Genomic DNA, 23,780 nt, shown 5'->3' with positions numbered 1-23,780 from the left:
ATCAAACAGTCTCAATGGCTCTCTACTCTCTCTCTCTCTCTCTCTCTCTCTCTCTCTCTCTCTGTGAGCATACCCAACTTCCTGGCGTAAAGTAACTAAACATATAACCAAAAAGGAATTTCCCATCGTTTTATCCCGGAGGTCGGAATCGACACTAAGGCGGTGATAGCCGCCCCGAGTGGGGAAAAACAGAGATGAAAATAAAAAAGAAGAGTCCTAGGGAAATCCATTGGAAAGATAAAGGAATTTTCCATTGGTTGTTTCCACACTGAGAAAAATCCGAAAAAGTTAAACTAACATTACGGAAATGTTAATTTTACCCTGCAGTATTGATCCAAGATCTGTGTAAATATTACCCTTTTTAGGTGTATTAGGGGTCAAAGGTACCCTTTTTCATTTAAATTTACCCTTAAAAAAGTGTAAAATTAGCATTAAAAATGTTGATATATTTTTACACCTAAAAAGTGTTAAAATTATGAGGAAAAAATGTTAATCGCTAATTTTTTCTCAGTGCACGGATGTTTAACGTTTTTTTTCTATATAAACTTTCTGCAGAATTCAGTGGCTTTTTCTGTAGGATTTCCACTGGAAATTACTTGAAATTCCATGAACAACTGTTTAATTTCTATCCAATTACAATTTAAATTCCGTTCGAAATTCCATAGAAATCTTTGCGAAATATCGGAGAAATTTTTCAAAGAGACAGTATTATCTACAGTCGAAACGAGCTCAGGCCTATTTTAGAGAAACAATCAATTGAACTCTTAAACATCCCTTAATATTTTGGACATCCCACGGAAATTGATTCAAAATTTCCACAGAATTATTCCAATTATAATTTCTAATATCTCTCTGGCTACAACTTTATGGATTTCAAACTGAAAATTCCACGCTTGTACTGCACAGTAAAGACTGAGTTTTCACCTTAACGCTATAATTCTTGCGAGCTACTGTAGCTAGCTAGAAAGAATGCACTTTATTGGAGTAATACAATGAGTAAGATATTACTATTCGTATTAATTGTTTTCTGAATCGTATTAGAGGTAATTCGAGTAATTTTCCATGCGTGCCAACTGTGATTCGGTCAGTTTTCGGACCATTGTATGGCCGCCAACTTTGTACACAGTGGGAAAATGCGAGAAAGAGGCAAGATAAAACACTTGTTATTCTTTTTTTTCTATTCTCGCAGTTCAGAAAGTATTAATTTTAATATCAATCTTAACGTGGTGTCACATATAAGATTAACTGTGTATAAAGTTGGCAGCCATACAATGGTCCGAAAACTGACCGAATCACAGTTGGCACGCATGGAAAATTACTCGAATTACCTGTAATACGATTCAGAAAACAATTAATACGAATAATAATATCTTACTGATTGTATTACTCCCATAAAGTGCACTCTTTCTAATACACGTATTTTTCCATTTGAAATTTTGGGGATCTCAGTGGCGCAATTGGTAAGATCGTTGGTTCTTGGGCGGACGAGATCTTTGACTTGACTCTCACAGTCCGTTTCTAGATCGTTTCGAATCCAGAATGTGTGCGAAGCCTGAAACCCTTCCCCTACATATATTTTGCGATCCCAAAAATGAAAATTGATCGAAACCATATTACGCTACGATTAAGACTTTCAAGTGAAATACAGAAAAAAACATGAGGGAATTAGAAATTTGCTAATACATCGTATTTAAAAAATTCCAATTAATACTTTATAAAGATTTATATTTAATTAAATATATTAAAATTGACGAGTCATTCTAAATAATTCGTGATGAATTAATTTGATGAGAAAGGCAACAATTCAATTATTTTCCTCATTAGAACCCCTCTTTTGTGTGGTAAACATTTCACCCCGGGAAAGTTTGTAACAACACATTGTCAAGTGGTGAAAGGTATTTAATGATGAACCTGTGAACAATTACGAAATTTATAAAGTGGTTGAAGCTTTGAAAGCTTTAGCCTTAGCCAATACATATACTGCGTTAATGAGTCTCAAAACTCAATATTAGACATTTCTGAAATTTTGTTTATCAACAACTTCAACATTCAATGGAAATTTCAGTCAAAAAAAAAGAGTGGAAAATAATGAACACCGCGTAAAAGCTTGGTTTTTTTTCTACATTTCGGAATATTTGTTGGAGCAATTGCAATTAACTAACTTTTAAATTGAATTTCAGTACTATACATGGTGGTTTTATTTGGTTGTAACAGCTGGAAATCATACAGAAAAGGAATTTCGAGTGTAAACATATTTTTATCAAAGTTCTTTTTAACATTTGAGTACTGCATTGAATTTTATTTTATTGCAAAAAGTTTTAACTTCGGGGTAATTCTACTGGATCTCTATAAATATTTTCTGCGAGGATTGGACTGCTAAAATCCGTATTCCCAAAGATGATTCTGATGCTAAATTAATCGCCTAGTATTCCATGGACCGGTAGTGAAACATTGCGTAGGATCAATGTATTTATCCTATTTTTCTATATTCCTTTTACGAATCTAATCTAATGGCAGTATATTTCAATAGCAAATCTTAAGTCATGCATTTCCCGAAAAAAATAGGTTAGATTCATTAAAAGAACCTGGGAAAAATATGAAGTGTTCGAAGCCAGAGTATGCGCGAAACTTGAAAGCCTCCTCCCCTACTGGCACTCTGTCTGTACTACACGATTTGTCTTGGAAAAATTTCAGGCGACCTAAATTGGATTCAAACCTACAACACTTGTATCATAAAGAAGGAGTTCTTTCTAACATTTTTAGGACCTATTTAAACCAAAATATTCTGAAATTACCATAACCGTACCCAACAGATTTATGCCACGACGACTAACAGAAAATTTCTTGTTAAGGTTTGCTTCTGGGAATAAATTCTCCTTGCTCTGAATATAATCTACCAGTGTGTCTAGGCTAAAATAGAAAGTGTCGAAGACATTTTATACGATTTTGAAACGTTTTCGAAACGTTCCTCACATGAATTAAAACTGTAAAAGAAAAACCGATGATGTTACTTCACGTTACCATTCAAATTAACATTCTGAAGTGAACTATTCCTTCTATTCTAGAAACGTTTTTCGTAATACTCTTTTAATATTTCAAATGTATTTTTCAGAGACTAAACACATCAAATTCATTGCTCTTATTTCTCTACCCCAATTTTCTTGGATTTACTCTTCAAAATTCAGTCATATTTTTATATGTATTTCAATAAATCAATTATATTACTTATATGAAAACGTAAACAACACGAAAATTTTGTGTGGGAGTTCCATGCTCGAAGAAGCCAATTAACAAGAATAGATTGGCAGAAGAATGGAAGAATGCTTCTTAGAAATCACTTAGCCATTCCCGAATTAAATTAAATACAATTAATACCTATGTTTAATAAAAGATATAGGAATATATATAAATTTTGAAAAAAATCTTAACCAAAAATATAAGTCAGCATTTGTCGTAACTTCATTTTTGGAATTTTGAGGTTATATAAATATTTTAATTGTATGTTAATTTGTTTATTAAGTTCATTTCGCAATAAAATATAACCCTAACAAAAATTATTTTAAATGAAAGTTGTGGTTACAGTGGCCTAAATTAATTAAAATGAATCAGAACAAAATGGCTTCGTTCAGTAATAACCGTAATAACCTTTCAAAGACACAAAGCTACTCCAAGCCTGTTCGAAAATCTACCGGAAGCCTAAAGTGCAAGTTCACGTATTCGCCGCTTTAGCGCTAATTGTTCTGCCATTTCGAATTTCGGTATTCTTAATTTTGTGGAATTTCAGGATGGCAGAACGTGCAGAACGTTTCAACCGCACTTTTGTGTAACACGTCGGTTTTAACGTTCGAATTTCCAATGATTTCCAACAGGTTCTTAGGTAAGTTCTATCTGATATACCTTCGAATCGGTACAGAAAAAACCTCAACCGGAGAGAGCTATGAAATCAGAAAGGTTTTATTACTGAACGAGAGGTTTCTCAAACTAAGTGGCTAATGAAACTTAATTTGTATAAAATGTCAGCATTGAGAAATTCCAGCAGGAAGTAATTCAGCCATCTTGCGGAATTATCAAGAAGTAAGAATGTCTGTTTTTTAACATATATCTCTAAATTTTAGCTTTTAAATTATTTTTTAAATATTTTATCGAGTTAAAATGCAGTGTATCACTACTTCTTTCATTATTTTCATTTAGAAGTATCGCAGTGAGTCAAGGCTCATTTTTAGGAAAAACTAAAGCGGAAGTGAAACTTTTTTCTACTGAAAAGTTGTCAAAAAGAGATTACGACAAATACTGATTTAACTGGCAAAATGTTCATTGATAAAAAGTATTATGACTTCTACAAATTCCTGCATTTATTTCGCAAAAGGAGTTATCAAAATGTATCTTGGCTTTTTTTTGCTATTTGAAAATTTAAAATGTCTGTCATTTTCGAAAAATTCAAACGGAATATCGAATTTTTGTGAAGTTTATGAAGTTATCAAAATAAGTATAGGTGTCAAAAGGGTTAATCAGAGGTTCAAAATGAGATTTAGTAATGGGACAGGAATATAATGAGCAGAGTTGCTTTGATTTTCCCGACAACAAAGTGAATACTGACACATGTTAACATTCGAGACACTTCGAAATTCGAACATGAAATACGGGAAATACCTTCCCAGGGGCATGACATTTCCTATGTTTCCCATATGTTTCTAGCGCGCCGAAAAAACTTTTGGGTTTATAAGCTGTTTTCTGTCACTGTAAAATGAATTAGCAAAAAATATAAATGCAAGATAAAAGCCAATTTAATATTGAATAGGCAACCGAAAACCCCAAATTGGCAACCTACGTAGTTTTGGAGATATCTCGTGAAATGTGTACGAAAACAGGGAAAAAATACACTAAAATCGGTCGCATTTTTCAGAGCTACTGTCACCCCCCCCCCCCCCCCTGGGAAATACAGTAGAATCTCTCAAGTCTGAATTGCTTCATTCATAGCTGGACTTTAAAAAATTCGAAGATCCATTTTGATAGATTTCGAAAGCCAAAAAAAGAAATTTTGACTTTTTATTTCGTCCGTATGGTGTCTGTGAAGTACTTCTTGCACTTAATGTTCGAAATTCGAAGTGTCTCGACTCGAGTGTCAAAATGTATGTGTTTTTGCTTTACTATAGGGAAAATCAAAGCAACAAGGTTCAGCTGAATATAATTTCTCTCGTTTTATGACTGAGTAATACATTTAACAGCTTCTTTGTGTAATACTTAATAAATTTAACGCACTTTGTGAGAAAATCTAGTTTAAAAATTTGAACATTAACGACTTTTAGTGCAAATAGACTAAGTCCCTTGACACACTTACGACTTAAGCCGAGAGACGTCTTAGTGGAAAATGATAGAAATGTGGTTTTACCATTATTTTGAATATAATTACGCTAAGCCGTCTCTCGGCTAATCCTCAGGTCTGTCAAGACCCTAATAGAGTTCTATTTGAGGTTATATGAAGAAAGTTTTCCGTGAAGTTTGAATATTAGAACCATTTTTATCCGGTGCTTCCTTATTGTAACTGCATTATCTGAATTTCCTCGACAAATTCTATTTATTTAACAACAAATTACAATTATGATATCTCTAAACTTATTTATCTTAATTCTTTGGTAAGTACACTGCACGTGAATTCTGTTATATTTTCGAAAATATTGCTCACATTTGAGGAAGTAGAAATGTCATCTATACCCCACAAAATATTTATTCATATTTTGAGGAACCTTATTTTAGATCAAATATAAATTCTGTTATTATTTAAAATAGTTTTCGAATTTGGGAGGTAAAAAATATTTCATTTATAACAGCCTTATTGTTCGAATTTGCAAGACTCTTTCAGCCACCACGCGGACGAAACGAGAAGTACAGTAGACTCTCTCAAATTCGGGCATTTGGGACCGAAATGTCACCCGAATTAGAGGGAAATTCGGGCATCAAATTGTTTGAAATGCAACGATTTTATGTTCTTCCGCAGGGTTTCATGATAAATTTCATGAAATCCTCTTTATAATGCAAAATCACATCAAAGCTAAGACGAAACATGCCAAATTTGAGAATATTATCTTCATTCGAAAACTTAAAAAATGTCATTAAACTTTTTTCGAATTTAACTGTCGCCCGAATTAAAAAGTAGCCCGATCTTAAAAGAGCCGAATTAGCGAGAGTCTACTGTAAGAATATCTTTTCTTTGCCTTTTCGAACCCAATCTTCGAATGTCTTTTATCTTGGGGAAACTCCGACTGTGGCTGCTCGAAATATTTTTCTTGAATTAATAAAATTTCAAAAAAGGTTAAAATGGATAAGGATGAAACTAATCGGTTATTTTCCGTAAAAATTGTAACTAAAAGTACTAGAAGCGCTAAATCCTGAATAAGTAAGCCTGTAAATTTAAAGATATGAATTTTTAGATGCTTTTTTTTTTGGGGTTTCTAAGGATCACAGCTATCATAAGCTCAGAAAGGTTTATTATCTTTGGCTTTATCATGGAAATAATGATGATAAAATATTAAAATCCACTTGTTGGCTTGAAAATGAGATGGGTGCAAGAAATTTTGAAGAAAAAAAGTGCCATTAATCAAAATCCACTCCCACACAATTAACTCAGACACTAATCACTAAATTGATAAGATGATTGATGGACGGTGAAAAATGTCGTCTCAGAGCTCCTCCAGACAATTGCCACATGGGGCGGAAAAGTCAATTTGGTGGATGCTGCAAAAAGGGGGGGGGGGGGAAACAGAGCTTTCACTCACCTTGTTGCTTGACGCTTTGAGCTTGGATCATCAATGTCCGGATCAGGGGACGGCACAGGTGATTTTCCACTTGAGATTGCATTACTTCCTGAATATTGATTAGATATAGGTGGTGATTCTAATTTCCTGGACGACATTCTTCACACAGGATTTTTCTCTCTCTTTAGCTTCCACTTTGACTTCCTTCCGCTGTAGCAATTTCACCCCGAAAAAAAAATATATAAAGAAAAATTGTACAAAAGTTCACCCACCGCACAAATTCACTATGTCACGGACTTTCACTTTATTGCATATGACACATTAATTTCCTGTTTTACAGCATCGAATGCGTTTGAACAAAATTTTCTGTCTGGATTTTCTCTTCTATTTTCCTGCAAATTTCTATTATATCCCACTTCTGCAACTTTGTACACACTTTTTCCCCCTTGCACTTTGGTAACTATTTGCAATTTTTCACTGCAGCAAGAGACAAAATTAACGACAGAAGCTATTCCTTGCTGGAAAATTCATTTTCTCCATGCTTGCTCCTTTTTTTTTGCACTCCCTTTCCTTCACAGTCAACAAACTCGACTTTTCTGCTGCTCCTTTTTTCTTTCTTACTGAATTAATCTGTAAAGAGGAAAAACAGGAAAAATGCATTAGTCAGAGTGTTCTAACGAGTTTGAAAGTCCATAAAAGTTACTATGAGTCGCAGGTTGTTAATGGATCTGTAACAAAAAATTTATGTGTCACATTTAAAAGTTAACATCTCAATCTACTCGAAGATAGAGGGAGCTGCAGTTGTTGGTGTTACGACAATTGCTAATCCAAGCGACGTTATGTTACTGGAGAAGTCTCTAAGTCCGTATTTATTCTAATTAAGTTGTGAAAAGTTCCCAGTTACTTAAAGTACTTTATATTATTTGAAAAAGGGGTGACAAAGCGTCCTAGGCTTTGCGAAGTGTTCGAACTCATGACTTAGAAGATGCTATGCCTAAAAGTACTTTCGCATCATTTATCGTTTTCCGATTTCCAACCGATTTAAACCGATTCATAAATCACTCAAAAGATCCCACAAAATTGTTTTAAGATTTATAAAATTGATTTTCGAACAAAAATTACTTATCGGTTTCATAAACCGATTTGAACCGATTCAGTTTTATCGGAAATTTCAAGACCTTTCCAACGATCCCAAATATGACCCCATTCGCTTGATAAATACGCTCTCTAGAGCCTTTTTAACCTTTGACCTTGAAATACCGTTTTTAGAAATGGTTCAACTGCTTTTTCGTATATGAACGAATGTCCACCTAGGTAATTTCATACTTCGAAGATCTCAAATCGCTATCTCTGGCTGGCTTCTAGAGCTAGAGACTGCCGGACGGACAGACCGATAAACGGAAATCGTCTGAAACGCGAAGATTTGTAGAGAAAAGTAGTCTCCGGGAGGGTGGAAAGTGGAAATTTCGGGAGGTCAAAATATCGAGGAATTTATATACTGATCTCTCTGTGGAGTTCGAGCGGTAATAAGTTTAAAATCGTACTTTATTGCTAATAATCCATTCAAAAAAGGGTTGACAAAGACTTCAATTATGTCATCTACATCTAAGATCACGAAAATTTCAAAATTTTGGCATTCTTCAATCAAAAACTTAAGATCCAAGAATATCGAATATGTCAAATATCTTGGAAGTTTCAAACCCAAGACACACACCGTATGGGTTTTTGTAGATTTCCAATTCTGGGACCAAAAAATTAACAATTTCTTATCAAAAAAAAAAAAACAATCAAGTAGGGTAAAGTGATACAATTTGCAACATTTCGCGAGTACAAATTGGAACACACAAAATCTTGTGCCCAAATCGCATCAGAGGTAAAATGTTTCAAAAATAGCTCTGGCACACCCTTTAGATCAGGAAAATTTCATAAAGAAAAAAATCATTTTTCATAAGTGTTTAAAAAATTTGAGAATTAGACTGAGCTTCTAAATTCACGAGGTCTAGCGAAATTTACGAGGATTAGCGACACCAGCGCCAGTGGCAAAAATATAAAATTTCACTTTGAATGTTTGTGGGTACTTTTCGAAATGTCAAGTGGGTGAAAAAAATGGAAAGTAATGGTACGCAATGTCACAAAATCTTAAAATGCACTAAGATTGGAGTAATAGGAAGATCAGTGTGATCCAATCTGTATGAAAAATACATTGATATTGCACTTAGGAAGTCTTTCAGCAATCAAAGTGTGCACATTTAATAGAAATTTATGTTGAAAACGCTAAATCCTCAGTGAGCGCCCAAACACAAGCAGATTTTGATTCTCAAATAGTGTGTTGGATAAAAGGTAAATGGAACTCTATTTCCACAAAAATTCGTTGATGTTCAAAGAATTCAAATTCAATTTCGAATTTTTATACTAAATTTTCGAACAAGGTGGGAAAATTTATCAAATATCACACTAAAAAGCTGGCAAAAGTGTTACTCAGTGATTATGGAGTGATTACATAATGGAACAGAAACAATAAACGTTGTTGCTTTCTGTTTTTCCTCACAAAATGTGAAGACCGTCACATTTTGACACTTGAACACTTCGAAATTCGAACAGGATGTACCTCAGCCACCTTGCGAAAGCATTAAGAAGTAAGATAGTCTCTTTTTTGGATCTTCAAATAGATTTTCGAGTTTTTCAAGATCTACTTCTGTACGGAAAGAATGAATCTCTATTTGCACAAAAATTTGTTGATGTTCGAAGAATTCAAATTTAATTTCGAATTTTCATACTCAATTTTCGAACAATGTGGGAAAAATTTATGAAATGCACTAAAAAGCTCGCAAAAGAGTTACTCAGTGATTATGGAGTGATTAAATAATGAGACATGAACAGTAAGCATCGTTGTTCTGTTTTTTTCCTCATAACAAAGTGAAGACCGTCACATTTTGACACTTGAGCACTTCGAAATTCGAACAGGATGTACCTCAGCCACCTTGCGAAAGTATCAAGAAGTAAGAATGTTTCTTTTTTGGATTTTCAAACAGATTTTCGAATTTTTCAAGATCTACTTGTGAAGTTTGGGCTGATGTTATACCGCCAAATTTTTCGAACTCAATATTCTCGAAGATCAGCCTTTGTCTATTTTCGGCATAAGGGTAAGATATTCGGTATCTATAAGATGGCATGGTCGCCATTTCGATTTGACCAGGGGCCTATCGACATTTCATTTTTCCATACGTTTTTGCATAGAGGCACTGAAGACTGTTGGCAATTTTTTTCCTAAAGAGAATTGACTTATCAGTCTAATATATTTCGGAATCGTGCATTAAAAGCTATCTAAAAATACATATTTCATAATGTTCGCTGAAATAATACAAGAACTATGAGCAAATTTGTTTAAGTCGCGGTGCAATATCTGCAAAATTTTTACAAGGAAAAGTGAAAAATAGCTTCACTTTTTATTAGGCTTGATGGGCCCCTGGATTTGACATTTATTGAGAAATATAGGACAAATTTAGTCATTACGAAGCTTATGACTGTACGAAGCATGAGCAGAGCACTTTCCCCTAGTTACAACTTTCTAAAACAATTCAAGTTCGTTATAAATACGCAAGGAATGGTGCTATTCCAATGAAAAATGAGAAGGAAAATTTTGCTCCTAAACATTTTTTTAGTAGGGTAAAGTGATATAATTTGGAATTAGTGTTACAAGTTTGACAATTCGCCGGTACAAGTTGGACATGGTTTTTTTCTTGATAAATACAGTACAAAATTTGTTTTTATGGCCTCTACACATTGGGAGCAATTTTTGTCAAAAATTGCTTTTTTGAAGGAAATTCCCTGCAGCGTTGTAGGGGGAAACGTCAAATTTCTGTCAAAAACGCAATTTTTGACGAAAATTGCTCCCAATGTGTAGACGCCTTTAAGCACAAGAAATCAAATTATAAAACTAAAGCATTAAAAATATACAAATAAAAATGAAGTACTAAATTTATCAAGACAAAAAGCCCTGTCTAAATTGTATCATTGTCCAACTTGTACCACTATACCCTACATGTTTGTTCTCATGTGCTTCTGCGTTATCGATTTTTCTTTGTGTTGGTTCCTGTCACGACTAATATCCAAAACCACGAAATTGTCGTGACAGGAACCAATTCAAAGAAAAGTCGATTACGTAGAAGCACATGAGAAGAGTAATGTACTAAAAAAAATGTTCAGTTGATCTAAATTCGTAAATTAGTCGAAAATGCCAATCTATACTTAATAAACTCATATAGGGTGAAAGGAACGTCTACTGACACTTTAAGAACTCGTGTCAGCACCTATTGACACCCTGCTCTGTACTATTTGGGATACGAAATTTGAACATCTCTGTTTATAGTAAAAGGTATATTACAGAAAAAAAACATTATATTACTTATATTTTACTAGATACATTAAATAATTTTCAACATTTTGACAAAAGGGTCAAATAGGGGTTCTCTGTCGAACAGACGTTCCTCCGACCCTACCTTCACTGAAAGTAAACCGATTTTATGGATTACCGGTATTAAAATAAATCATAAAGGCATTTAGAAATAGGTATGATTAGAAGGAATCACACCTAATTTGTCAATATATAATTTGATATTTCTGAGAATTATAAGAGTAAACTGTGTCAACCACCTCAATTTCCTGAAAATCCAATTTGTATCCCAACGCAACAGTGTGAATGTGACGTGTGATTTCTTAGTGGAAATTGCTGAATTTCATCACATAAATTCTGAGAATTCAAGTATTAATTTTCGTGTGAACAGTGGAGAAAATTAAATTTATTTTAACCACGTGAGTGAATTATAATAATGTAATATACAAAATACAGCTTTTCCATGAGTAATATACATTTTAAATACAAAATTGATAACCAAATCTCCCACAAAATAAAGCATTTGCTCCCACATAAAAGCTCCTGCAATTTCTCCACTTTCAATTCCACATATCCCAACATTATGTGGCCACCCACAGAATGCCCTTCAGAATACAAACATTCTATCTTGCACATCCCTTTGGCAAATTCATACACAACACACGCAGCAATTTATGTGAAATGCATTGAAAATTTATCTTAACATTCCTCCAATGTTCCTAAACTCATTCAAATTTAAGTTTAGTGTAAAGAAATGCAGATATACAATGTTATGTGAGGAAGTGTAAATTGTCCTTAAATTGCTCCATATTTGTTCAAAAGTGAATATCATCTTTATTATCTGCATTTACATAAAGTAACAATGAGAAACTTTATCAGTTTATTTTCACAAATTCACTTATTTTCACTCCAAAAAGTTCCCCCGAAACATTCCTCATCATTTTCTTCATTTTACCATTTAGCTCATTTTGCTAAGACAATCCCAAAATTAATTTGATACTTTTGTCATAATATTATGCATTAGTATAAAGTGCACGTGCCTTGCAGACTATAACTGTCAAACACAAAATTTATTATTTTATCCTTTTTGAAATAGAGAACACACATTTTACCAAAATTATATTTTTATAGCGAAATAGAAGCAAATAAATTGCTGTGAATTCATTTGTACGGATAATCTTTTCTTCCGCGTGAGGGCGCTGTTTTCTCCCACGAGTGGCGCTGGCAACTGTTCTTAATTTTGAATTCTCAAGTTCTTATTCGATAAATAACACAATATTCATTTAAAATAACCAATTTCACTTGGACTATTATCATTCTGCAATACATTATTATAGAATAGAACTATCAACATGGTTTACTGTTCAGTCTTGCAGACAATGTCAACTACAAATCATTTATAGATTGTAAATTGTAATATGTACAGAATCTGGACAAATCGGCTTATTATATTGGAGAAACGTTCAATAAAAGCTCTATCAAGTAAAAGGGAAAGATTGTAAAAGTAAAGAGAAAATCAATAGAGATTTTCAACACAACACATTTGCTGTTATGGCTCAAGCGAAGTTATCAGCTTATAGGCGAGTACCAGTGAAAACTTTATGCAACAATGAAAAGCTCCACATAATTTAAAGTGTAAAGAATATTACTTGGGTAGTATAGCACATAACACAATAATTGGAGATGTACGAAACCGCAAGTAGAAAAGCAATCAGTAGAGTGTGTTTATCTTTAATTAACAGGACAAGAGCTAAAATACTAATGCACAGACATTTTAATCGAATATAATTTCATATTTCAATTAGCTGGAATTACATAGAGCTACTTTGTGGTACATAATTGTAAAAAGAATATTTATTGCTTAATTTTATTTCTTACATAATATTGGGAAAATCCTTGAAAGATTTCTGAAAGCTTATCTGAAGGTAAATAACAATCTTCTTGAATAGTAGCAATATAAGAAAATAGATATTTAGCCGAGACACTCTCCAGAATAAATAATCGAATAACCACTGTTTGGGAGCATCACGCTTTTAAATTGCACAGTCATAGGATTTTAAAATGTGTCTCTCAAAGCAGTAAAGGATTATGAAAAATGTATATACGATAGGCCAATTTCCACCCAGTGTTTAAATTAGCAATGACCCACACCACAGTCTAAATTTCAGCAGGAGTGTCTCAACTGTGGAACTTGTTTAATATTTAAGGCTTAAATAAATGTAAAAATCCCAAAACCAACTGTCCACATAACAAACGTTAAGTAATAAAGAATTATCCAACAAAACTAGTAATAAGCCTAGATCAGCTTATTGTAGGTCAGATTCTTAACATGAGCCTACTCGGAATGCATGCAAATTCGATTTAGAATTAAATTTTAAGTCAAATTAGTCGATCTTAAGTCAAATTCGTGAAATAATGCATTTGTAAACATTAAACAAGTACCTTCGTTGCGGGTGACTGCATTCTGCAGCTCGTGAGACTTTCATTAATTCTAGCACTTATTGATAGACTTTGCCAATCGGGTTCACCATGTCAAAGTAAAGAGGGATATGTCATGTACCAAGTAAGGTACAAGGATCCTCAAAAGGATACTTGCAGTTTCACTAATAGTCAATGAAATGATAAGGTATTTTGTCAAAAAACACCTCCGTGAAAAAATTATCTGAAGGTGTAATTCCAAAATGGAGTTCAGAATAGTAAATTGCCCAAATCTATTCTAAATTTATCGGCTAGAATAATCAACTTCGATTTTGTTCATTATTTTTATTAAAATACTTTTCTTCACGATTGTCTTTCAAAGAACGCATGATTTATGTTATAAAATTGCTTATTCACACCGAACAGACTGGGCTTTTCTACATGGTCATTGCTTTTTTACGCCTTCATTGCTTTTTTACACGTGGAAAAAATAATCAAATAATTGCGGCACCAAACCAATTTTTGCACTAATTTGATATTTTATACGCCTTATGAGACAAAATTCTTTAGAAAGAAAATGATGTATTAGTAAAATTGTCCGTTTAAAAGTACCTTGAGAAAAGAGCAAAGAGCAATTGACCGGTCTATTGCTTTTTGCTCTTGATTCGAGGTGTTTAGATTTGCCACATTTTACTAACAAATCATTTTCTTTTTAAAGAATATTGTCTCAGAGAATGGAAAAAAAACATCAAATTGGTGCAAAAATTGGTTTGGTGCCGCAATTTTTTGAATATCTTTTCCATCTGTAAAAAAGAAATGAAGGCGTAAAAAAACAATGACCATGTAAAAAAGCCTAGTCTGTTCGCTGTGATTATGGTCTTTCTAAAGCTTTATTGTAGAAGAATTTGGCTTAAAATTATCCAATTTTTTGGGAACTTAAGATAAAATGACCGAGATCTACAAGATGGCATGGTCTCCATCTTGATTTGACGTTTCTGTCCGCCATTTTGAATAACTGTCAAAACAAAAATCTCATCCGATTGAGCTGAAATTTTAGTATGTTCTAGCTGATATCAAGGCCTTTTCAGAACATATATAAAATCCGACCTAGGTCAAGAGATTTTCTGGATACAGGGGCTTTAAGTTCAAAATTTCGACACTTTTTAATGGATACTGAGGCATTTTTTTTAAGTTTCAAATGTTCAGGATAAAAAAAATAAAGATGGCCGAAATATGAGTATTTCAAAATTTTAAACTTTGATTCTCTGTATCTAGATAATTGCTCGACCTAGATCAGAATATAGATACATTCTGAAAAGGTCTTTACATCAGCTACAACATACTAAAATTTCAGCCCAATCGAAAAAGTTTTAGGTTTTGACGGTTACTCAAAATGGCGGACAGAAACGTCAAATCAAGATGGCGGCCACGTCATCTTGTAGATCTCTTGCATCTTGCCCTTAGATGTGAAAATCTTCATCGTCGTTTATTATCAAAAATTATTGATTTTTTAGTATTTATTAAGAAGTGCAAAACTCGCACCTTATTCAAAATGCAAGCCTTTTTGCTTGATATTTTTTTAACATAGTAAAATTCTACAAAATAAATGCTAGTGGCACAAAATCCATTCACCAACAACTAAATACAAATAATTTTACCCATTCACCCCCTCTTTTCATTTTAACAACCCACTTTCAGAGGTAAAGTTGAAAAATAGCGAAAAAAGTGCAAAGTCACCTGCAAAAACGGTAGTAGGACTATCTGTAGTTAGTCAATGGTGTTATGAAAATTGTTTTTTCGACTATGGCACCAATAACATTGGCCCTACGAAGTTCAAATGTTCGAAGTGTAAAATTGTAGCGCTTTGCGAGAGTTATGATTTGCGTCCTTATTCATCAAATTCGGTCAAATAAAACCAGAAATACAGCGGTTTGAATATCGTGAACTTTTTATAAACCTCATAGCCTACACTACAACACTCTAAAATTTAATCAAAATGCACAATATTGTTTTTGAGAAAAATGAGTTTGAATTTTGACGCTATCACAGCGCCGTCTGTGGTGACTTTTTGAACTTCCATTTAAAAGTGCTCAACGAAAACGACACATCAAAATTTAGTCAAAATGTTTATTAGAACCGGAGATAGAGGCCGGTCAATTTTCAAACTTTGACCCCTTTATAGCTCGAGTCAGGGGTTATCGATCGACTTAAGTTCTTTTTGTTTGATAGGTATAATGTGCGACTCTCTATTAAATTTGAAAAATTTAGTAAAAAGCCTTCTCATTAATTTCCATTGAAAAACACCCAGCTATCCCTTATTTGGAAAGCAACATGCAAAATAATCTCGAGTTTGCATCGCAAATTCTGAAAATTCCAATTATTTTGTTTGCTTGTTTATTTTGCAAATTAACCAAAACCAACAAAACAGATGAGATTAAAATTGAGGTTTTACACCATTATCACCTGACGTTCCCCATCTTGAGTGACAACAGACAAATTGAATGAACTAAATTTCACTATATTTCACTCTATATCCTGCCAAAGTAATTCTTCCGAAACGACTAAAAGATAAATCCTTAATGTCTTTGCGATCTTCTTTTAGCTTTTTCCCCCAAATGCGGTAAATGTAAAAGGAAGGTTGTGGGTGATAGAAAACAGTTTTCTGGATCACAAGATTGGCTTTGAAGAGAAAATTTTCTCCAAGGCTTTTCCTCACATCATTTTGCCTTTTCTTCTATCTATAAGCACTTTGTCAAACAAGACTTTTATCGCTTTACCATCCCCCATTCTTATTCCTCAAAGTTCCCCCCTTTGAAAATTGTTTCCTTCATTTTCACTTAAGAATTTTATACTCTGGTCTTTAAGTAGATTGATACAGAACGATATGTGCACTATACCGATGATGGAAAAATGTGGAAATGGAACTAGACAAACAACTCTTTTTAAATAAAGTCTCCTGATATTTTATTTAGAGGCATGATCTATATATTTATTTATTTACAGTCACGTGTGCTAATCCGGGCGCTTCGCTATCTGGATCGTTTATGACTAATCTACGTAAAATAATATTTATATTTTTATTTCCGTAATACAGTCACTACAGTAACATAATATAATTATTCAACTTTGAGAAAAAGAAAAATAATATTTTTATCCATTAAATAAGTGAGTGTAATCGACTCATTTCAATCTTGTGCCAGCTGGATTCTTCACTAAAAAATTTCTAGCAGTGATATTTTCGCTAATGACAGCTAGTTGATTGAAAACATTTATTGTTTTTTCCTTGTGAAAAAAGTATTTTAAATCCAAAGGTTTAATTAAAAGTGAATTAGCGAAAAGGCGACCCAGTTAGTGCATGCTGACTTATTTCAGTATTATCATTATTTTATACATTTTCTTTAATATTTTTGATAATTTTTTTTATATTATGTTTCTGAATGAAACAGTGAATAATTTTATGGATTTAGGAGAAGTAAAAACGAATTTCATCAGTCCAAAAACAAGCGTTTAAGTAGCACTCTTCGGAAAACGACCCAGTTACCCAACTTTACTATAAATGAAAAATTGCCTTTGAAACTGTGTGGCTAAAACTTTTATGGCTTTTACACACTACAGAATTGTATGTCCATATTTCACAATTTTTCCAACACAAACGTAGGTAATTTGCTTTAATATGAACATTATTTTATTTAGTGTGCAGAGGCCTTTAAACGCAAAAAAATAGGATAGCTATGCGAAACGGTTGAAAATGAAAGGAACATGACTATTGACTACATGAAATTACAATGCTATTTCGCGCGATTTTTTTTTCTGGAATGGAAGAAGCATCCATACTACGGGAAAGTGCTTTTGAGGGTCTACAATGGATTTCGCAGATTCTTCCAATACGAGAATTGACATTTTAAAAATGATTACTTTGTAATATAATATCTCTATACAATTAATAATAATATTCTGTATTACGTAGGAATTATGCTTTATAGGAATTTTTCAAGGTCAAATGTCAAAAGGCTCTAGAAAAAGTATTTCGCAACCGAATACTATCATGCTTTGGGTTTGTTGGAAAGGTCTTGGAACTTCTGACAAGCCTGAAGCAATTTCAATCGAGAATGATCCGAAATGTGAATCCATAAATAATTTTTATCCGAAAAATATTATCATTAGGGGGACTGGGGCAAAATTTGTCAAAACAAAAATTTCAATATTCACTATTTTCTAAAATAAAAGAGACTGAGGCTTGAAATTTTTCTTATAGATAGCCTTCATGAACCTTCTTAAACTTACAAAGTTTCAAGGGATTCGAGGAAGGACTATGTAAAATAAAAAATAACGAAATTTTGAGCCCCATTTTTAGAACATTTGGCTTACAGAAAATATCAATACTGATTAGCTCAATTTAGGCACATTAAATAATTAGGAATTAAATATGCATTGTGACAAGTTTTACCCTAGTCTCCCCTACTCCTAAGCCATTTTGAGCGATGTGTTGAGTGATTTTTGAATCGGTTCAAATCGGTTAAAAATCGGTAAATGGTAAATGATATGAAAACACTTTTCAGGTATAGCATTTAAGTTATGAGTTCGAGCATTCCACAAAGCATGATGCTTTGCCAGCCCATTCGATGAATAAAAACAAGACTTACAAGATATTACAAGAATCTATGGTAACGGCAAACAAAAATCTTGTTACTTTGCCATGTTGGGCAACAAGATTTTGCAAGACTTTTGCGAAAGATATTTTTTGAGAAAATGCACACTTTCAATGTACCCGGTATACTCTATTTTACGGGGATCTCGGTGGCGCAATAGGCAAGACCGTTGACTCTTGGGCGGATCGATCCCCGATTTGACTCACAGTCTTGTGAGTTCGAGTCCCGCCCGATGCAAAGATCTGAATGTCTAGAAAAATACATTTTTACCCCTATTGTCACTTTGGCCAAAACCTTATTTGAGAACTTGTTAATTCAAGAAACGTTATTCAACTTTTGAAGAATCAGACATTATGAAATACGTTTAATTCTAGGATAAAGTGATATTAATTTGGAATTAGTGTTACAAGTTGGACAATTCGCTGGTACAAGTTGGACATGGCTTTTTTCTTGATAAATACAGTACAAAATTTGTTTTTAAGCACTAGGAACCAAATTATAAAACTAAAGCATTAAAAATATACAAATAAAAATGAAGTATACTAAATTTATCAAGACAAAAAGCCCTGTCCAAATTGTACCATTGTCCAACTTGCACCACTTTACCCTAAATTATTATTAGAGAGTCAGAGTTAAATTAGACAATGGAATGTTATAATTTGCCTTACTGAACTTGTCTTACTGAAAAATGTAACTCAGAATTGAACAAAGATGGTTTTTTTATCACAGGCCTAAATAGAGGCCTGTAGGAGAATTCTATAAAAATATGACAATGTCATATGACAAATTTGTGTGCTAAATTCGGGAACAGGACAACATTAAAGTCGAGTGAGCATCGAATGATCGTTGCAAGGATTTCTATGAAGCTCTTCATCTACTATGAATCTAATTTTCGATTAATTTTTACTACTATACCACATAAAAATTTGTAGATTAGTCATATGACATTGTCATACTGTTCTAGAATTCACTATAGAACGATACTGAGGGGTAGTTATCATTGAATCGCACTTGCACAAAGGTCAATGAAGCTTTCAGTAATTAACATGAATGGTATTTTCGAATTCTTTTCCTGATTCTACCATAAAAAAAAAATTAAATTTGTCATATGACATTGTCATACTCTTACAGAATCCACTTACTGGATACATACAATTTTATGGCGTGTTTTTTTTTCATTATTTTAATGTGAAAGTCCTAGAATTACTTGAAATTGCTGAGTAACTAGCCTTTCCCATATAAAATATGTCTTTGCGGTAGCTCTTCAACGTTATTTTTCGAACAAAATAGTTACATCATCGATGTTATTGAAGAAAAAGGTTTATTTCTGATTCAGAAGGCTTTAAAAAATACAATCATAACACTTATAAGCTTTTAAATCTCATCTTGAGCTTTTCTTATCAATAAAAAAAAACCATGAAGAGAAAATATCCATTGGCATCTCTTGGGCATTTGTGATTTATGTCCATTGATACAGAAGATGGTCTAAAGAAAAAAAAACTGTCAAGTTGATCAACAATAATGTGTCTTGTATAATATGTACAAATATTTGAGAAATGTGAGAAAAGACGATATAATAGAAAAAAAATTTCTCGAAATTCACACCTTCGATAGCAATTTGCCACAAAAAAAAATTATAAGAAAACTTTGAGGGGTGTTTATTTAATGTGTGGCAAATTGAACAGTTTTACGGCAATTTTCCACAGAATGACAAAGCTGAAAAGGAAATTGAATGAGAGGCCATGGTGATGAGAAAAGCCCAATTGAATTTGTCCAAGAGATAGAATTCAATATTTGTCCTAACAGAGACTGAGATGGAATAGGATTAAAGAGGTGGTATCGTAAAAAAGACCACATGAACAAATGATCCTCAGTGCGTGTGTTTTATTAAAGCTCCTGCCTTTTCTTCATGCAATTTTTTCTCGTTCAAATTTTCCCTTTTTTTCATGCTAAACTTTCTTTTTTTTTCTCTTTTGAGCAAATATTGAGATAGAAAAAAATATTGCGTTGAGGAAAAAAATATAAATATTGTTCTCTCTAAAGCTCACATCTGTCATTCCATACACACAATGTGTATTCATGGCGTAACAGTGAGCCAGGAAAAGGGGTTCTCTTTGGGGGGAAATATAAGTTCAACTGAGCTGTGAATATGCAGAGTTGAATAATTCAGATGTTCACCTGTTGAAATTGTAGGTTATAGCGTAATAAGGATACAAAGAATGGGAGAAAAAACTCTGACAAGGTCATACAAACTTTGCAAAATGTTTAAACTCGGAAATTCGATTATGTGTTCTAAGATTCGATTGAAAGGCCTTTCAAACCAAGCCAAACTTCTCTAAATTGGTTAAGAAATATACTTCTAAGAACTGTTTGAGATTTGACCTTGAAAGACCTTAAAGAACTAAATCAAGGATATTGACATTGACGTATATGGACGCATAGTTCACCCGAACAACCTGTAAAACTTCTGGATAATCTTATAAAACTTGTAAAATATTCTGAATAAGAACTTTTCTCTTACAGAATATTTACACAGGAAGCGAATACACTGGATCTCAATGAGAGCTATCTAAAATGCTGCTCTTCACTGCTATTCTGTCCTTACTAATTTAGCAATTTATTGATAAAAATGTTCTCTTTAGTTAATTGTTTAAGGTTTTCTCTCCCGAAGTATACGTTTAAGTGTCAATCTCTTCGTAAGGATCGAATTGATGAAACTTTGTAAGCATCATTGGATGAAACACTTTACTTATGTATCGTAGAAGTGATACTTTAAAGCAGAGGTGAGCAAGAACCGTTTGAAACCGAATAAACATCAAAATAAGTTTGCCAAAGCAGTATTTTGACTATTGATGTACAATTTTCATTACATGCTTTAATTACAAAAATCCTTTTAGGCCATGATCGTCTTGCAAGAATCTATGGTGAACCCTTTCTGTATGGGTGTGTTTATAATGGATTAAGTAAGTGCTAAAACCAATAACACCGGAGGTAGCATACACAGTATACTTCAGCTACTTTACCATGATCTATTATTATTTGATCAAATTATTATTTGAATTATTGAAATATACAAAAATTTTTTTTTTTTTAAATATAGTCAGTGACAGAATGTATATTCTAATGACATTAAATAAACATTTATCTATTTATCTATCTTCATTGTAAATTTTACATAAAGATGTAATCGTGTGTACTGATACACATTTGTGTAATTTGTACACATTTCTGTAATTTGCACACATTTTGTCTGGAAACTGTGTAATTTTACACGAAATATGTAAGAAAATGTACACAACTGGGTAATCATTCACAGTTGGTTACAAAGTTTACCATTACATCAAATTTAAATTACACATTATCAGATTATGCGTTTTGCTGAAATGCATATTTGAGCAACTTTACAAGAATAATCGTGGTAAAAGGCAAACCAACGATTATTCATGTAATTTTTTTTATTGTGTAGACACCGAACTATCATCGCATATCGTTCAAGCTTCTGCAATAATGAAGGAGATTGGAAGAAGCGTGGATGAGGAAGGTCGAGCTTAGTCGTTCAGCTAAATTATCGGTTTCCAAAGCTGTGTTTATTCCTATTCTCACATATTGCCGGCTTCAGACTGGAGGTTTAGCCCAGTTCCCGAAGGTCTCAAAAATCTTAATAACAAGCAATTTTATTGATTTTTAAAAATCTGATAAATCATTTGCCCTTTAATATTCAATCCTAAAAACAACAATTTCCTAAAAAAAAAAAATATGCTTGATGAGGAATTAGAGGAGTTAAGCCAGATAGCTAAGCCTTAGGTCGGAACCCAAATCTCATGACTCATGAGATTTAAGTATTGACCGAAAGTGCAAGATCGCGAGTAGGTACAATCTGCCGAGATGAGGTACATCCGGACGGTTTAAGGAATCACGCGTCGAGATCGAATGAGGAACGTAGCCATTAGTGGGGACCTAAGAGTCGAGGAGTTGCTTCTTCGAGTTGATAAATCACAACTTTGATGGTATGGGCATGTTTAGCGCATAAATAGAAAAATTTCTCTGAAAAGTCATGCAAGCCATTGTGTGGAGAACTCGACCTCGAGGAGGACCTAAGACAACATTGGTAAAAATAAAAGGATCAAATTGATCAAAATTTCAATTATAGAATTCAAACGAGAAGCGTCACGTAATTAATTATTTTTATGAACATGGGTCTCAGTTATCTCCTCAATAACATAAAGGTTTTATCCCATTCCTTTCAAAGGGATCAGAAGAATATGCAAAAATTTAAACTGCCCCGTCGTTAAACTGCCCCACCCTCCCCTAACACGATTGTTTGGACCCGAAAATCGGTGACATCAAATTTTCTATTCGTTTTATCCTGGAGGTTGAAAGCGTCCCTAAGGCGGAGATGATCGTGTAAAGGAAAGTAGGATCACAGGGTTCATAAGAGTAGGGGAGACTGGGGCAAAAAGTCACAAATCGAAAAATTCAAAATTAGGTAAAAAAGATAGCGGCTCAAATTTTTTCTATAGATAGTCTCCACAGACCTTCAATGTCGTAAGTTTCTTAGAATTTGAACAAGGAATTTAGAAAATAAAAAATATCGAAATTTTTAGCCCTATTTTTGAAATATTTTCCTTGCAGAAGATAACAATTATTGCCTATTTATTTTATAAAATTGATGCACTGGTGAATATTTTCTAAATAATTTGGATTCTTCGAATACGAATCCGCTATCTATTTTAGAATTTCACAAAAGTTCTTTTGTCCAGAAATCCCTTTATTAAAAATGGCCACTAGGGCAAAAAGTAACAAAATTTATAGAGCAAAAAGTAATAAAAAGCGAAGCAATTTCTGATGTCTCACGGCAAAAAGAAACGTCATTACCATATCGTCGGTTGCGTCTACTTCTGTCGTATCTGCATTTATTTTGTGTCAGCATTTCACGCAAGAGGGAATGTCTGTATTGTAGCTTGCACTAAATGCAGATGCAATACAAATGCAGATACGACAGAGGTAGACGCAACCGAAGATATCTCGCCGCTTGTTGTTTGCATTGATCAAACGATTTGCAGTCTTTTGTGTGTGTGTGTGTTTTTTTTTCTAAAATAGCTTGAAAAGCGCTTTTCTCATTTTCTCACTTTTCTCGCAGAGAAAACGGTGTTTTACAAAGGTGTAGATAAATCAATTTTCTTTGAAAATATGTTCTCTAGGTATTTTTTTTTTAATTTTACGGAAGCCCATAATGAAGCGAATCAAAATATGATAATACGCAATGTCTGTTACTATTTGCCCCAGCATTTTTGAGAATAGTCACAAAATTACCTTTTAGAAATCGGCTCGATAAACGTATTTCCTTACAAAATAGAGGAAAATAAAAAAAATAAAAAATAAAATATCCGTTTTGTGACTTTTTGCCCCAGTCTCCCCTACTCAAACCCAATTAACAAGAACTCGAGCATTTGGTATTGGAAAATTTTCCTTTCCTACTCTGTATTGGTTAAATAAAGAAAATGAATATATTTTTTCTAAGAATCTTCGGCCCTTATTGAAAGATAATACAACGGTCATAAAGTCTTC

General features: G+C 33.2%; 1 protein-coding gene across 6 annotated transcripts in view; it reads right to left on the bottom strand.

Annotated features, from left to right (window-relative positions):
- Positions 1 to 23,780, bottom strand: part of LOC129802186 (beta-arrestin-1) — a 76,764-nt gene that overhangs the window by 18,759 nt on the left and 34,225 nt on the right. For 5 of the 6 annotated variants that reach the window (XM_055847814.1, XM_055847818.1, XM_055847819.1 and 2 more), the window contains exons 2-3: positions 7,050 to 7,382; positions 6,774 to 6,962 (exon numbers count right to left, since the gene is read on the bottom strand). In XM_055847814.1, coding sequence (XP_055703789.1) covers positions 6,774 to 6,910 — 137 coding nt within the window. In that variant the 5' untranslated portion in view covers positions 6,911 to 6,962; positions 7,050 to 7,382. Of the gene's footprint in view, positions 1 to 6,773; positions 7,383 to 23,780 lie in introns of all 6 variants that reach the window. The other variant, XM_055847815.1, reaches the window with a different exon arrangement.

Source organism: Phlebotomus papatasi, chromosome 2, assembly GCF_024763615.1.
Source record: "Phlebotomus papatasi isolate M1 chromosome 2, Ppap_2.1, whole genome shotgun sequence".
NCBI lineage: Eukaryota > Metazoa > Arthropoda > Insecta > Diptera > Psychodidae > Phlebotomus > Phlebotomus papatasi.
This window is presented reverse-complemented; position numbering and strand designations above follow the sequence as displayed.